Here is a 17,418-nt window from a genome sequence, read left to right as displayed (position 1 = left end):
ATATAAAATCCAGAATTGTACAGTACTATAAGAAAATTACGTAAGGATATAAAACTAATGTAAGATACCTCAAAAATATGTGTAAATACTAATTTTATGTGTATAAATTGTGGGTATATTGTATTGTATATAATTTTGCTGACGAAATCCACACAATGTAAATTGTTACATGGATGAATAAAGAAATCAATCAATCAATCAACAAACCAGCCAAGGTGAAACTTATAAGTGGATATCATTTTCAGTAGGCTTTCCGCAAATCTGAGAATATTGGGTGATAATCCCAAACTGCAAAGTGGCACACTCTTTATCTCCTGTAGAGCAATTCTTCACGGAAATTGTAGAACTTTTCTCTGTAATGTGTTGTTTATTCCTAGATTCTGTCACAAATTTTCTTCATGTTTTGCTAATTTTTAATTCTTTTATTTATACATTTTCTGTAAAATAAGTACTGACTTATTCCACGACCAAGTAGCTGTGGCTCGAATATTGGTTCCAATATTATAATTATTGTTGTTGTTGTTGTTGTTGTTGTTGTGGTTGTTGTTGTTCTTACCCACTACAGCTCCCTCTTGTACCTGATGCTGTCGTCCTATCCCTTCTCCTTTCAATCCTTCCGTATGTTCCTGCTTTGGCCAATTCTATGGAGAACTTCCCTCATTTTTTATCTTCTTTGCTAGCTTTCCTGCAGTCCATGGTCCACTACCATACAGTTCTGTGCTCTAAAAGTTGACTCTCAAAATTTCTTTCTCAGGTTAAGTCTAATGTTAGATGCTAGCAGAGTTTCCTTGGCTGGGATGCCATTTTTGCCTGTTCTGTTCTGATTTTTGTGTTCTCCTTGCTTTGTCGATTTTGTTTTAAGAGTAGCAGATTGTGATAACTGTGTGGTTCCTAATCCTCTGCCGCTAGTTCCGACACGAGGTCTCCTCGGGACGATCGAGACTAGCTGTTTTTCTTTGTTTTTTTTGTTTTGTTTGTCTGGCAGGAGGGCAACGGTGGCTGAGATCGTCACCTACATCGCGAGCCGCTTCCCTTTCTTCAAGCGCAGTGAGAAGAGCTGGCAGAGCTCGATACAGTGCAAACTGTACTTCAGCAAGTACTTCCTCAAAGTGCCGCTGGAGAGCAGGAACTGCAAGGGCAAGCGCTTCAACTACTGGATGCTCGGTGAGTCCTATGGCCAGTGGCGGAGCGGCTGTGTGTGATATCACCACCTTCAGTTTTCCTGTACTTGACGCCGATAAAAAATAAAACATTCGTAGGTTTAAAGCTACATCGAGTGTTAAAATGCTACGAGCTTTCAGCCGAACTCCCTTGGCAATTTTCGAGTTCAGTGACTGCTGATGGGTTGCTGGTATGCCCTCGCATACTCTCTCTACTAACTGTGACATCATTTGTGCCTACTTTAGCGCCTTACTTCTATATGGACTTACGTTGACTCCGTTTTTTGATGTGGGCTATCATTTTATAGCAATTGCTCCACAGTGGTTTATTTTTGACCTATGGTTCCTAACCTCTCCTCAGTAACCGCAATTCATTATTATTGCAAGCATTGTAATTTTTACCATTATTTGTGTTTGCCTAATTAACCGTTTTGCTAACAGCTGGTTTTGTGGACATATTGAATCTAAAATGAGTTTTACGACAATGACGAATTAGTCCAATTACTGAACTTATATAAATTTCGAAGTCTTCTTTGTTATCGTACAGCATCTATTACAGTTGAGTTTGTGGAGGCGTGAAAAAATGTAAACACACGAGAGAACAAATGACATGAGGCATCGAGTACACCAGTAGCTCCGTGAGGCATTCAGAATACATTGTGGTGAGGGGTATAGTTTAAAGACTTGGTGGTTCTGTAATGTTTTGTTGGTGGTTTTCATAACATGGCTTTAGCCCCCAGATTTAGATTATTGTGGACACGAACAACATGAATGGAAAAACTGGTAGAGGCGGACCTCGGGGAAGATCAGTTCGGATTCCGTAGAAATGTTGGAACACGTGAGGCAATACTAACCTTACGACTTATCTTAGAAGAAAGATTAAGAAAAGGCAAACCTATGTTTCTAGCATTTGTAGACTTAGAGAAAGCTTTTGACAACGTTAACTGGAATACTCTCTTTCAAATTCTGAAGGTGGCAGGGGTAAAATACAGGGAGCGAAAGGCTATTTACAATTTGTACAGAAACCAGATGGCAGTTATAAGAGTTGAGGGGCATGAAAGGGAAGCAGTGGTTGGAAAGGGAGTGAGACAGGGTTGTAGCCTCTCCCCGATGTTATTCAATCTATATATTGAGCAAGCAGTAAAGGAAACAAAAGAAAAATTCGGAGTAGGTATTAAAATTCATGGAGAAGTAGTAAAAACTTTGAGGTTCGCCGATGACATTGTAATTCTGTCAGAGACAGCAAAGGACTTGGAAGAGCAGTTGAACGGAATGGACAGTGTCTCGAAAGGAGGATATAAGATGAACATCAACAAAAGCAAAACGAGGATAATGGAATGTAGTCAAATTAAATCGGGTGATGCTGAGGGGATTAGATTAGGAAATGAGACACTTAAAGTAGTAAAGGAGTTTTGCTATTTAGGGAGTAAAATAACTGATGATGGTCGAAGTAGAGAGGATATAAAATGTAGACTGGCAATGGCAAGGAAATCGTTTCTGAAGAAGAGAAATTTGTTAACATCGAGTATAGATTTGTCAGGAAGTCGTTTCTGAAAGTATTTGTATGGAGTGTAGCCATGTATGGAAGTGAAACATGGACGATAACCAGTTTGGACAAGAAGAGAGTAGAAGCTTTCAAAATGTGGTGTTACAGAAGAATGCTGAAGATTAGATGGGTAGATCACATAACTAATGAGGAGGTGTTGAATAGGATTGGGGAGAAGAGAAGTTTGTGGCACAACTTGACTAGAAGAAGGGATTGGTTGGTAGGACATGTTTTGAGGCATCAAGGGATCACCAATTTAGTATTGGAGGGCAGCGTGGAGGGTAAAAATCGTAGAGGGAGACCAAGAGATCAATACACTAAGCAGATTCAGAAGGATGTAGGTTGCAGTAGGTACTGGGAGATGAAGAAGCTTGCACAGGATAGAGTAGCATGGAGAGCTGCGTCAAACCAGTCTCAGGACTGAAGACCACAACAACAACAACGATAAAAATAAATCTGCAAATGGTGGGTCTTAAGGCATACCTGGATGGCTTCAAGCGTTCTGCATGTTCGTGATGAGAATGTTGTGTACACTCCTGCCTCTGACATGTTCACAGGGCCAGATTTGTACGGTCTTGTTTTGACAAAACCCTATCTCACTTGACTTAGCCATCTGATCACCCTGTCTCAATACCTTAGGAAATGTTGGAACTTTTCAGGAAATTTGGCGAAATGTTGCAGCCAATATCCCTGCGGTTTGATAAATGATTTCAGTTGGCTGTGGCACACGTGAAGAAATGGGAGGGATACTCCCTCACCGAGCTGGCGTCATTATAATAGCTGGAGGTGGTGTCGCACAGTACTAGTACGATGTCTCCTGGTAGTGACTAATTGTTCATCTGGTTTGTGTGTTTTATTTTGTTGAAATGTGGCAGTAAATACGTAGGTTTGCAAGCTTTTGTGGTGGTTGAAGCTGAATGTAAAATTTTGTAAGTTGTAAGGCCGCATCGTGGTCCTCTTCAGTTTCTTCTTACACTACTGATGTTTCAGCCCCTCTGGTGGTATCTAATGTCATGTTCACTTGTAAGAGGGAGTTTCCTTGGATTTAAGGGCAACTGTTGTGACGGTCTACAGACCACAATTTTCAGTTAGTGCAAAATAAAGAGTTTTTGCAACTGGAAATGGAAGCACCTGATTACCTTCATCTGTGTGTGTCCGTGAAGTGGTCTGTATATATAGTCATACTGAGAGGACTGTATGAGAACAGATTAATGAAGACAAACAAAACACACACACACACACACACACACACACACACACACAGATGAAACAAAGTGTGAGGATAAGGAGAACTATAACCATTTAATAGATACCAACAATGTACAGGTGCTGGGTAAGGAATGCACTATTCATATAAGAAAAGTCCAAGAATTGGTGGAGGTCTCTAAGAATCAAAGTAATATTTTTTAGAGATGACAACATAGGCCTCCAGCTTTGTGGCTTTAACACCATCATGAAAGTAAATACTCATTCACGGTGCACAAGGAATACAACGAACGACGACTTTTGTGCTACAAGAAGAATATTTTGGTAACATTCTCCCACTCTTTCTCTTCCTATTATCAATATCCGTCCAGTGATGGTGGCACACCGATAGGAGCTGGAAAAGTTTTCCCAACAACTGCATATCTTCAGAATAAGCTCAGGGAAGCACTTGTTCACAAGTAAACATTACACTGACCTCTGACAGTGTTTGCCCAACTGGGGACACCGGAAAGTCACAGCAGAAAGATAGAAACATCACTTGCGTAGACCCTGGTTAACACTGAAGGTGGCACAAGCTGATGAAAATCATCAAACAGGATTTCTCTTCAGGGTAAATGGTATGTAAGAGAGAGCAAACTACACTCAGTCACTCTCAGTTCACATTTGCTAGTGTTTGTTCCTTTTCTACTGTTTGTCAGTTTTTAGTGAATCATCAAAAAGAAGTTCATGTCCTCTCCATTTTGGCACTAGCAGCACATAAAGCTTTCGTGTGCTATCATGTTCACTTTTGTTATTTACATGATTTATGTGAATGATGATAGAAGACTATAGATAACATAGTGTTTTCTGGAATCCAAGCGATTCACAGGACATATGTTGCAGGAAAAGAACTTGTTAACAAATTTTATGAAACACTCAGTTGTCCAACTGGCTACATGAAAAGATGATAAATTAAAGATGTAGGAAATAGAATGAATAAATTTTACATTTCATTTTATAAGAAGGAAAAGCACAATAAATTTCCTTGCTTATGTGGCTGATGTGTCACTGTTAAATTAGTAATTTTTGCTGATAACTAAACATGGCTTTCTCTGCACCGTGCTGTGTGCCTTCTAACAAGCTACACAGCAGATTTATCAAGGAGCATATGTGGCAGGTCGTACGTATACCTCAGATTACTTTAATCATATTTTGTTACCATTATATTCCTTATATGTAATGTAATAAAATTCTTTAAGTGCTTCAAATATGTTGCTGTGGTCATTATAAACATTCTGATGTATAGCAGGTACTGAAAGGGTGTACAGTCACCAATGTAATGTCTCCACTTGCCAGTAACAAGAGTGTAAATGGTAGCCTTTCTTCAAGTTATGCTGGATTTTGCTAATTAATGTTCTGATTTTGAATTTCCTTCTCAGATTTTGTGTGCAGCCCTTGAAAAGTGTCTGCCGGCTTTGAAATAAAGCTAAGGAAAGCTGAAGCTGTAATTCATTGGTAAATGCAGTACCTCCATTTGTTTCACACATACAAATTCACAAACCTAAATTCTGCTTTTCATAAACCACTTTGCTTACTTCATCAAAAATAGCGTATTCAGCGAGAAGAATAATCCTTTCTGTGTAACAAAGTACTGGTCCATGGGTGTAATTATGTAGTGGTGTATCCTGAGTGCCAGTTACATTTGCAATTAAAAATTAATGTAGAGTTCATACCTTGTACTGGTAACGTGTTCTCTCCAGTTACTCCTAGTGTAAATGCTTGTTCACACATGGTGAACACTGACGATATGAGATGGGAACACAGGTCTTCTCTGTGAATTTCACTGATGAAGTCTTCTCTGGTTAGCAGTGAAGTCCTTCGAACGAATTTCCTACTCATCGGTTACAGGGGAAGTGTCCGGTTTGCGTCCAGTTTGTTCTTTTACTGTCACTAGATGACAGACTTTCAGTGCCGAGAACCTGATTGGTGAACAGTTTGTAAGCCTCTGGAGGAGGTGTTACAGTCGCTGGTGGGGGTGTCGAGAACTAGCACTGCCTATCTGTTCCACCCATCGGTTCTGGATCTTTCGTATCGGTGTGTTCGTGACATATTTTAGCTGACGCCACATGCCACACAGAGTTCAGTCGACGAGGTCACTATGTACTCGTATTTTTGCTGCCTCTTTGATGACTGAAACCCAGAACCTGTTGGCACGGCTGACAGTTTTATCTGCTTGAGAACACAGCATCGGTGAAGACCGAGGTTTGTTTTTGAACAGAAAACGGTGCAGTGGTAATATAACTGTCTTGTCAACTGGAACACTGGTTTCCAACTGAGGTCTGCATGCGATGTGGTGTCTGCAAAAATGCATCAGTAACATTGGGATGTGAAGGTGGCAGAAAAAGCAGGTGTAACAGACAGGCAGCTGTAGTACTTCACCTATAGACCCCCTCTGACCACTCCACTCTAACGTGGGCCCGCCGACCACTGGCAGCGAAATCCGGAGGTACATAAATAGCACACACCTTCGGTCGAGCGGCTATAGAGGAACGGATTGGACACGAACCTAACACTTCGCACGAAGTTGATGACTAAGAAACTTGTCTAAATGTTGCACGAACGTGACACCTAGAATCAGCTAACCTGAGAATATTTTACTGACCTTTGAGATTTTACTGTCAGTGATGGCGAATGTCGCGGTACGTGCTTGGACGACGTGTCCACTGAATGATTACTGTTTTTGTTGGTTGCAGACCCACAATACGGGAACACGTTTGATGACAGCAACTTCTTTCGGCAACAGTGTGTGGAGCAGCCCTTCTTCAGGAGCCGCGGCTCTGAGGCCGGAGACGTCGCCGTCGGAAGTGGTGCCACGTCATCACCTGCCTACCCACAACTTACCAGGTATGAGCACAGGTCAGTACTTGGTGAGGTGACCCTGTCCTCAGTAACTTGAGCTGTCACCTCACATTTTTATTAATCTATGCAGAAAAGGAGAAAAGTTAAGATGGTGGTTTTAATACTTCAGTTTTTCTGAATCTGCCCTTCACTTGAATACCATACACAGAACATTTGTATGAGGTGTGTGAGAAAAGCAGTGAGACTGACAACACTGTGAGCAATCTGGCAACACTGCTTTGTTATGTTTGTGAGACTGGTGGATTCATCCCTTCCAGGTGCTCAGTCCGAGTTTCGGCTCCGTATGGCCGTCACGTGATCTTTGAGTGTGTCATCGATGAAGTTGCATTTTTGTCGAGTGTTACAAAATTGGAACAGAGGCATTTAGGGGAACATTATGCCATCAAGTTTTGTGTTAAACTTGGGGAATCCTCGAGTGTGACATTTGAAAAGTTGAAACAGACCTATGGAGAACATTACTTATTAATGAGCTCAAATTTTTCGCTGGCACAAATCATTTTTTGAAAGGCCGAGATGTGTCGAAAATGGAGCTCGCTCGAGGAGACCTTTGACTTCAAATTCGTATCCTGTCGGTAAATGAAGTTGTTCGTATCAATCTTCAACTGGGGGGAAAAGAAAGTTCTAAAGCATATCGAGATATTTGCTTCTTGTAACAGTGATATTGGCGAAGAACAATGGACCGTACACCTTTTCCCGTGAAACTGTACAAAACACATTAAATTTTTGAGAGTCCCACTCATGTTGTACAACTTCATGTGGTCGTTCCATACCCCATATTCTCAAGTTATTACAGTTCACCTTTCCATTTAAATGGAATGTTGCCTCGTCACTAAACACTAAATGTAGAAGAAAACTGTCATCCTCCACCTTTCCAAGAACGAAATTACTGCAGTAGCTATATTTTGTATAGTTTCATGCATAAACAGTGATGCAACACACACCAGACAGATATAGAGAGGATGTTGAGCTGTCGAGCAGCACGGCAAACGAATTTCTGCAGACTCCTCGTGAAACTGTCAGACACTCGGGGACAGCCCGGCAGTTTGCCTTTAGAGAGACAGTCTGTTTCTCAAAATTCTTCATGTTGTTGTTGTTGTGGTCTTCAGTCCTGAGACTGGTTTGATGCAGCTCTCCATGCTACTCTATCCTGTGCAAGCTTTTTCATCTCCCAGTACCTACTGCAACCTACATCCTTCTGAATCTGCTTAGTGTATTCATCTCTTGGTCTCCCTCTATGATTTTTACCCTCCACGCTGCCCTCCAATACTAAATTGGTGATCCCTTGATGCCTCAGAACATGTCCTACCAACCGATCCCTTCTTCTGATCAAGTTGTGCCACAAACTTCTCTTCTCCCCAATCCTATTCAATACTTCCTCATTAGTTATGTGATCTACCCATCTAATCTTCAGCATTCTTCTGTAGCACCACATTTCAAAAGCTTCTATTCTCTTCTTGTACAAACTATTTATCGTCCATGTTTCACTTCCATACATGGCTACACTCCACACGAATACTTTCAGAAATGACTTCCTGACACTTAAATCAATACTGGATGTTAACAAATTCCTGTTCTTCAGAAACGCTTTCCTTGCCATAGCCAGTCTACATTTTAGATCCTCTCTACTTCGACCATCATCAGTGATTTTGCTCCCCAAATAGCAAAACTCCTTTACTACTTTAAGTGCCTCATTTCCTAATCTAATTCCCTCAGCATCTCCCGACTTAATTAGACTACATTCCATTATCCTTGTTTTGCTTTTGTTGATGTTCATCTTATATCCTCCTTTCAAGACACTGTCCATTCCATTGAACTGCTCTTCCAAGACCTTTGCTGTCTCTGACAGAATTACAATGTCATCGGCGAACCTCAAAGTTTTTATTTCTTCTTCATGAATTTTAATACCTACTCCGAATTTTTCTTTTGTTTCCTTTACTGCTTGCTCAATATATAGATTGAATAACATCGGGGAGAGGCTGCAACCCTGTCTCACTCCCTTCCCAACCACTGCTTCCCTTTCATGCCCCTCGACTCTTATAACTGCCATCTGGTTTCTGTACAAATTGTAAATAGCCTTTAGCTCCCTGTATTTTACCCCTGCCACCTTTAGAATTTGAAATAATTATTCATGCCATTGTCTAATACTCTGTGTTGTAGGAGGATCCACACTGTAGCCAGTACGAAAGTCATGCTGAACAGTTATTACTGACCCGCACTGCAGGTAATGGCTAGTGTGGAATAAAATGTGAAATTAACTCTGTCGGTTACAGTTTAGTGACTGAACCCCTGAACCAATTGTGGTGAAATTTGGTATGCAGGCAGCTTGAACCCTGAGAAAGAACATAGACTACTTTAGAGCATAAAAAAAGAAAGAGTGTCTCATAAAAGGGTGAAGTAAGGAATGGATCAGCCTTACATCAGTGAATGCAAACCATTTTTAAAAGTAATTAAATTTGCTGCATAATGAAGACATTTATAATGTACAGATAATTGTATCAATCCGTACGTGCTGCTCAGCACTGATACTGCGCATACTGCTTCCTCGTGTATTGTCGCAGTTGAAAGAGGGGGGCCAGGTGTGCGCATTATGAGATATGCTTACCAGAACAAGTAGAGATGTGTGGGCAGCTGACATGATTGCATGTACAGTACGTTACATACTCACCGTTACCCATCATAACGAACTACTGATTTGCAAGTGAAGCTAAAGGTAACAGCTAGTATGGAATTTAAAAAAAAATAGGGATAATATATTCGCGCAAATAGCATAAGACTCCCCTAATTTAAGTTCCGTGACTTCAGCAGGCAACATTACTCTCTGCTTCATGGTCGTAATTGTGATAATTGTCATTCAGTGCAATGTATCCATATATTTTGTAGGTATAGTTCTTTGTTGATTCAGCAGAGTGTATTTTAGTTTCAAGTTCTGACCATAATTTTGTAAAGTCTTTGATTAGTTAGCATTTGGCACCAATGAATTACTCATTATAAAATATTTAGTAGCAAATTAAGAGAACGAAGGGCCTTCACTTTGTTGCAATTCATGCACACTATACTCTTGTACTGTAAAATTTATGTTAGCACGTCATGGAACCTATTCTAAATCGGGTACATTACATCTTGTGTAATCTTCCCTCATCAATGTGACATTGCTTTCTCAGTCTCTCCCTGGTCTGAAGGTTCCTACTTTTTTTTGTCATCTTGTAGTGACTTTTTAATTTTGATCTCAGTTTCTAGTATCCTTCGTACTTTCATTTGAATGTCTTTCCTTAAACAATATAGAGCTCCTGGAATCTTTAATCATTGGACACTGTCTCTGTAATGTTGTAACAGCGCCGCCACCGCAACCTCGGCCAGCCCCTTGGCTTCCGAGATTGACAGCACTGATCGGGCAGCCCCAGACTCGTCCCACCCCGGTGGCACCTTCTGCGAGGACGACGTCCCGGTGTCGGACGTGAAGACTTCGACAGACGGTGCCGCTACTCTTATCTCCCCGTGTGGTGGCACCGGTAATGATCGGAGGGGGAGCTCTGTGGGCAGTTCTGCCAATGGAGCGGGTGACACTGGCTCGGCCAGTACTGCCGTCGGAAAGCCACCGTTCCAGTACGAGGAGCTAATTGCTATGGCTATAATGAAGTCACCGCACAGGTTGGTAGCACTGCTGCAGTCACGAATGCCACCATCCTTTACACACGCCTCTTTAGTTTGGCACCACCTGTGGTATTTTACTTTTATATTAGATATAATTTAGTGTTATTTTGGTCATCAACCGTAAGTTTGTTTGGAGGTATTCCTTTATTATTTTATTTGTCTGCTATCTTCATCCTATCAGTATAACTTCTCTGTCTTAACACCATTAGCAGCAACCCGGCTTTCAAATCACTTTCGACCTGTGCAATTCCTACAAATCCCTCCAGTGCCATGGAAGTTACTACTTGGTGCTTTAACGTGTCTTATCTTTCTGTTCTTCTTCTTCTTCTTCTTGTCAATGTTTTCCACATTTCTCTTCTCACTTGTTCTGCAGAGAACCTCCTTATTCCTCATGTTACCAATCCACTTAATTTTCATCCATTTATAGCTCCACATCTCAAATACATCCACTCCCTTCTTCTATTCCACTTTCCCCACAGTCCATCATTAACTTCTTTGCATGCTATGCTCTACATGTACATCACCAGAAAGTTTTGTCTCAAACTACAGCAGACTTCTTTTGTCGAGGAGTGCCCTCTTTGTTTGTGCTAGTTTGCATTTTGTGTCTTCTGCATTATTTTGTTTCCAAGATAGAACTGCTTCACTTCATCTGCTTCGCAGTCCCCAAAATTGACGTTAAATTCATCACTGTTTTTACATCTTGTATTCCTCATTACTTCTGTGTGTCTTACAGTCTCATATCTAGGCGTATCCATCTGATTCTTTTCTGTCAACATCCTATCAACTACAGTTTTCACCCGTGACTAATGACATAATGTTTCCAATCGTTCTATCCTGACTTTGTTTGTGACCTTTACTGGGCATTCAGCGTTAATAGGGGATGTCATAATTCTATACTGGATCAGTGCATCTGATCATCAACTCTCCCTGTAAAATCTTGTTATTCATGTTTCACACCCATATAGAGCAGTTCTCGATACTTACCAATTTACTAATCCTTTGCTGCTGTACGTTAGCAGCTGTTTCCTCTTGTAGAAAGTCCACTTGTTTTACACAGTTCGTGCAAGTAAGTGTTGTATTGACACTGATTATGTTAATGTTTGTTTTCCTTACATGTGTATGTATTGAATTTATGCCACTTCTGAAGCTCATCCACAATAATGGGCAAAATGCGACACTTGTTTTGCTGGGAAAACAATATACAAGAGAGCTGTGGAACATCTTGATGTACATAATTTCTTGTCAGAATTGCAGTTTGGCTTCAGGTTTGTTGGTTGGTTGGTTTGGGGGATTAAAGGGACCAGACTGCTACGGTCATCGGACCCTTGGCTTCAGGAAAGGAGTGTGCACAGTAAATGACATTTTTTTCCCTTCTCTATGCGAGGCACTATCAGGGCATTCATGGTAGGTTGAGGAGAGTATGAGGTATGTCCGGAAATTGAGAACTGCATCTCTGATGCTCAAAGCAGTCCTCTCTCTCTCTCTCTCTCTCTCTCTCTCTCTCTCTGGCAATTTTGGCAGCACTTCATGTAAGGGCGACTGTTGCCACTGTAAGGCACTCTAGTCTGCCTCTTGTTGTAGTGCCATGTTGAAATGGGTGTTTGTGTTCTGAATCCCACCAGCTGTGAGGTGACAAGTGTAATCTGATTTCTTCTTGCAAAGGTAGCATATAGTACCATGTTTTTGTGGTCTTCAGTCCTGAGACTGGTTTGATGCAGCTCTCCATGCTACTCTATCCTGTGCAAGCTCCTTTGTCTCCCAGTACCTACTGCAACCTACATCCTTCTGAATCTGTTTAGTGTATTGATCTCTTGGTCTCCCTCTACGATTTTTACCCTCCACGCTGCCCTCCAATGCTAAATTTGTGATCCCTTGATGCCTCAAAACATGTCCTACCAACCGATCCCTTCTTCTAGTCAAGTTGTGCCACAAACTTCTCTTCTCCCCAATTCTATTCAATACCTCCTCATTAGTTACGTGATCTACCCACCTTATCTTCAGCATTCTTCTGTAGCACCACATTTAGAAAGCTTCTATTCTCTTCTTGTCCAAACTGGTTATCGTCCATGTTTCACTTCCATACATGGCTACCATATATTTAACGAAATCTGAACAGTTTACGGGGATGAAGTGATGAATCACAGTAACACGTGAAAGCTGTGCTGTGAGTTTAAAGCTCGCAGAAGTAATGTTGGTAATGAACAGAGCCGTGAGCTTACCTCACTGTCGATTGCTTTTGGTCGAAATGAGCACAATGTTTCTAGAAATCTCCACACCTGTTCTGCACATAATCATTACTGACACACTTAGTTTTCGAAAATTGTGTGTGAGATGGATACCGAAACTGTTCAGAGTTCAACACAAAAGTCAACGTAATCACGTCTTTGTGGGAATTTCTTGGGTGCTTCGAACCGGAAGGTGATGAATTCCTTGACTGTGTTGTGACTGGTGATTAAATGTGGTTGGCCCACTACATTCCTCAGGTGAGAAGACAATCAGTGCAGTGATGAGATCCCTCCTCACCATTGGGAGAAAACTCTTGGTTCAGCCCACCATTACCTCTGGCATTTGGAACTGTGTAGACATTCTCCACATTGAACTTTAGCCTCAAGCGAAACTGTTCTATGCGGTACTGATGAACTGTAAAAAAACTGCAGAGTTTGATGTAAAACAAAAGAAGAGGAATGTTAACCAAGGGCTCATGTCGCACGACAGTGCACTCGGACGACGCTACAAAGTAACTCTTTGGTTCATTTCGTTGGAACATCATCGGCCGTTCCTTTCTCAGCTCTGGTCTGGCACCTTCGGATTTTCTTCTTTTCATTTCTCTGAAATTGTTTGTGGGTGGAAACGATTTCTATCGACAGTGAGGTACAGAGTTTTGTCAGTCGGTGTGCCAAAGAGAGAGCCGGAGGAGTTAGAGACATCGGCAGGCTCATCCCCGTGGCTCGCAAAGTGCATTGAGAGCAAATGTGACTCTGTCAGAAAACAGTGTTTATGCACGTCTGTGAATTTGTGAATCTTCAGTTTCTAAGCAATCGATTACTCTTAATTGCTGCATGTATCTCTCATTTTCCTCAGTTTAACAAAAGCAGTTGATTGTGTGGACCATGTGACACTTGTCTAAGTTATAACATTAAGGGATTAGAGAAAAAAAGCACAACAAGGTTCACTTCACAGGCGGACTGTAGGAAGCAGATAGTTGTCTTTCAGTGTTGACAAATGGGGAAGTTTTAAACTTACTGTGGTCATGTAAAGTGGTGTGTGCCACAGGTTCTGTTCTAGACTCTTTGCTTTTCTTGCCATGTATCAATGATCTACTAGCATACATGTCAGAGGATTCAGAAAAATTTATCTTTGCAGTTTCACAAGTGTTATTATGCAAGATGTGATGTAAATAATGCTGGTGATACGTCAGTTGGATGCGGCTTTTAGAGAGCAGATAAATGCTTAACTGTATTAAAACACAATGCGTACAGTCTCTGACGTGGAACTTGTGTAAATATGAAATTTACTGTCTCTTGATGATGAAACAGACACTAAAAATTGACTATTTAAAAATTTTTTTAGGACTTAGGGTAAATGGAAGGTCCACTTGGAAGTTTCTCAATCCAGGTATTGAGCAGAAACTGAAAGCTGCAGTCTCCACAGTAAGCAAACTCTCCACTGTCTCCCACAATGAAATACAATGGCTTCTTTACTTTCAGGGTTGCCACAGATCCTGGAAATCAGGGAATTTCAAACATATCAGGGAAATACAAGGGAAATTTTGAGAAAACCACTGGAAAAATCTAATTTTTGTCTCAGTAGATGAAATGGTTTGTTCACTGAGGTGTCGCACATCGTCGCTGGCTGCTTGCAGCTGAGTACATGCACCAATTCCCTACTCTCTCTTTCCTGCTGCTTCTCCACTTCCTATCGCTCCCCCTCAGCCTGCAGCCAGTGCTGCCACCACTTCCTACAGCTAGCCTAGCAGCTGCCAACGAGAGGCAGTGAGGCGTGAGGAGCGATTTGTTTGGAAATGATTCTCAGAGCTTGTCGATGCAGCAACCAGGGACAGTGACTGTGTTAGTATGAGTTAGGTCTGAGTGTTTGTATGGATGTGTGCGTGTGTTTACTTGTTTTCTGAAAAAGCTATGGCTGGACATTTAGTTGTGAGAATTTGATTGTCTTTTCTACGTGCCTGTCTGTGGCTCAGCAATCATCTTTACAGTGAGTTGCTGCCTATCCTCATTATTATTGATTCTCGGAGTATTTGAACTAGTTATCTGTTGCACGGATTGATCCCCGTAGTCTCATTTCATCGACACTTATCTGCGGCTCGTGAGTAGCTGGCCACTCGAGTGGATTTCCACAGTGGGCAAAAACCGCAGGCCATTTATTGCGGGTATCTGTAATGGATCGGGCCTGCCAATCTCGAGCCATTTAGTTCCCACTGATGTGCAGGCCCTGCCTGTCGGATCTGGTCTCTCCGATCTGCCCACAGGCCGGGTCCGTGTGTCTGGTGTAATGCAGTGGATTATCACGGTTTATCTGAGGACCCAGGGCTGCGGTACTCCTCAGCAGCCCAGAGACGATGGGCGATGGATTTTAGGAATTTTCTGTTTCACCACAAGTACATTGTACAGTGTGGCTTTTTATACATATTTTATTTGTTCAAGTACATTGTGGCACTTCAGAAATAGTTTATATGCTAGAAAGTATGGACACTACAAGAAGAAAATTGTGGCTGTTTGTATGCTATGTACCCATATATTTCTCGAAAGAAAAATCACACAATACCTGTAAAATATATCTAAAAATAAAGAAGCTCTAACTTACCAAACGAAAGCGTTGGTATGTTGATAGGAGACAAAAAACACACACACACACACACACACACACACACACACACACACACACACAAAATTCAAGCTTTCGCAACCCACGGTTGCTTCATCAGGGAAGAGGGAAGGAGAGGGAAAGACGAAAGGATGTGGGTTTTAAGGGAGAGGGTAAGGAGTCATTCTAATCCCGGGAGCGGAAAGACTTACCTTAGGGGAAAAAGGGACAGGTATACACTCGCGCACACACACATATATCCATCTGCACATATACAGACACAGGCAGACATAATGAAGTATTCTTATCCTCTTGACAGAAAGCAGTGTGCCAAACTGGACTACAAAATTGAAGGGTTACCAGTTAAACAGTCATACAAAATCCTCAGATATGTCTGCCTGTGCAGATGGATATGTGTGTGTGCGAGTGTATACCTGTCCTTTTTTTCCCCCTAAGGTAAGTCTTTCCACTCCCGGGATTGGAATGACTCCTTACCTTCTCCCTTAAAACCCACATCCTTTCGTCTTTCCCTCTCCTTCCCTCTTCCCTGATGAAGCAACCGTGGGTTGTAAAAGCTTGAATTTTGTGTGTGTGTGTGTGTGTGTGTGTGTGTGTGTGTGTGTGTGTGTGTGTGTGTTTGTGTGTTTTTTGTCTCCTATCAACATACCAACGCTTTCGTTTGGTAAGTTACAGCTTCTTTATTTTTAGATATATTTTTCCCATGTGGAATGTTTCCCTCTATTATATTAATACCTGTAAAATAATAGATATAACACACTGCATAATTACCGACAATAAGGAACATAGTAGAGCCAACATTTTATTGGTGGTCACCTGTGGTGTTGGTTTACACAACGCTTTCCCGCCTTACGCACTCTTTTCAAGAGTCCTGCTTTTTTCCGAGGTTATTTCTGAAACCAGTGAAGGTATTTTAAATCCGTCTTGTGCCTCCAAGGAAATTCGTATTTTTGTTGCCAAATGTGTTTCATTTTTTGGAAATAAAATAACATTATTGGTCTTAATGAAACACATACACCATTTGACTTGCTTTCTCCATCTAAAAACAGTTCATTACAGAAGATGTTGATGCTAGTACTTAAAATTTTTGTTCATATCAGGAAACTCTATCTGCTTCCATGTTTGTTTGTTTGTTTGTTTTTAGATATTTCCCCCTTTGCACTATTGTTTCTTGTACTTTAGCTGCAAAGACTGATTGTCAACTTAAGTCTTAATTTACCCTTTAGATCTCAAAATTCATCAGTGAAAAATGCTAAAACTTGTCTGGAAATCGGAGAAATATCAGGGAATTTCACATGGGGAAACTCGTGGCAACTCTGACTTTGCTACACACTCTTTTCTCGTTTTGTGTTGTATTTTGTAGCAACTCTGTGCACTCACCAAGAATATTCTCAGTCCAGAAAAGGGTGTTCACAGAGAAATGGAGTGTCAGTTTGCAAAGCTGATGTAGGTTGTTGTTGAGGTATCTCAGGATTATAGCTGTACTATGCCTGTACATACAGAGTGGTTGTGTGATACTACAAATTTTCGGGAATGACGGAGAAGAATAATCTATCAATTTTAGGTAAGAGACCTGGGTCTCGAATCAGCCGAGGTAAAAGTTATAAGTGGGCATGGTTTCAAAGGGCTTTCAGCGTATCTGAAAATACCGGATGATAAACTCAAACTGCACAAATCAAGGTTGCAAAGTTTTCTCGTGGTACACATCCTATGGCTCTGTCCTGTCTTCTTGTCAGTCCTTCTTTTCATCACTGATTCTCCTTTCTTGTCTTAAGAGAGTCCACCAAATTTTCACCACCTTCTATTGCATCAGAGCTTAACCACTTTGATTGTATTTTTTTCTCTCCCCACAGTCCATGATCCAGTCCTGTACAATTATCTGCTCTAAATGGCCATTCTCAAAAATTTTATGCTAGTCTGCCTTATTGGTCATGTGTTATGTTGCGTCCAAGGTTCCAAAATGACATAATTTTGTGATTTGTAATATTATAAGTAAATGAAATAAGATAATACAATGTTGACAACAGTGGTTCACTGTAGCTTCAAGGTAGGCAGTCCTGTAAAACAGCTATTTACTTGTCCATTTATGGAAGTTCAAGATGGATAGGGGACTTGGCA

General features: G+C 41.2%; 1 protein-coding gene across 1 annotated transcript in view; it reads left to right on the top strand.

Annotated features, from left to right (window-relative positions):
* Window positions 1-1,157: 1,157 nt before the first annotated feature.
* Window positions 1,158-17,418, top strand: part of LOC126426604 (forkhead box protein D3-like) — a 42,724-nt gene continuing 26,463 nt past the window's right edge. Inside the window, exons 1-3 of the mRNA XM_050088497.1 lie at window positions 1,158-1,164; window positions 6,645-6,807; window positions 10,144-10,458. Of these exons, the coding sequence (XP_049944454.1) occupies window positions 1,158-1,164; window positions 6,645-6,807; window positions 10,144-10,458 (485 nt within the window). The remainder of the gene's footprint in view (window positions 1,165-6,644; window positions 6,808-10,143; window positions 10,459-17,418) is intronic.

This window comes from Schistocerca serialis, chromosome 11 (assembly GCF_023864345.2).
Source record: "Schistocerca serialis cubense isolate TAMUIC-IGC-003099 chromosome 11, iqSchSeri2.2, whole genome shotgun sequence".
NCBI classification, from domain to species: Eukaryota; Metazoa; Arthropoda; class Insecta; order Orthoptera; family Acrididae; genus Schistocerca; species Schistocerca serialis.
This window is presented reverse-complemented; position numbering and strand designations above follow the sequence as displayed.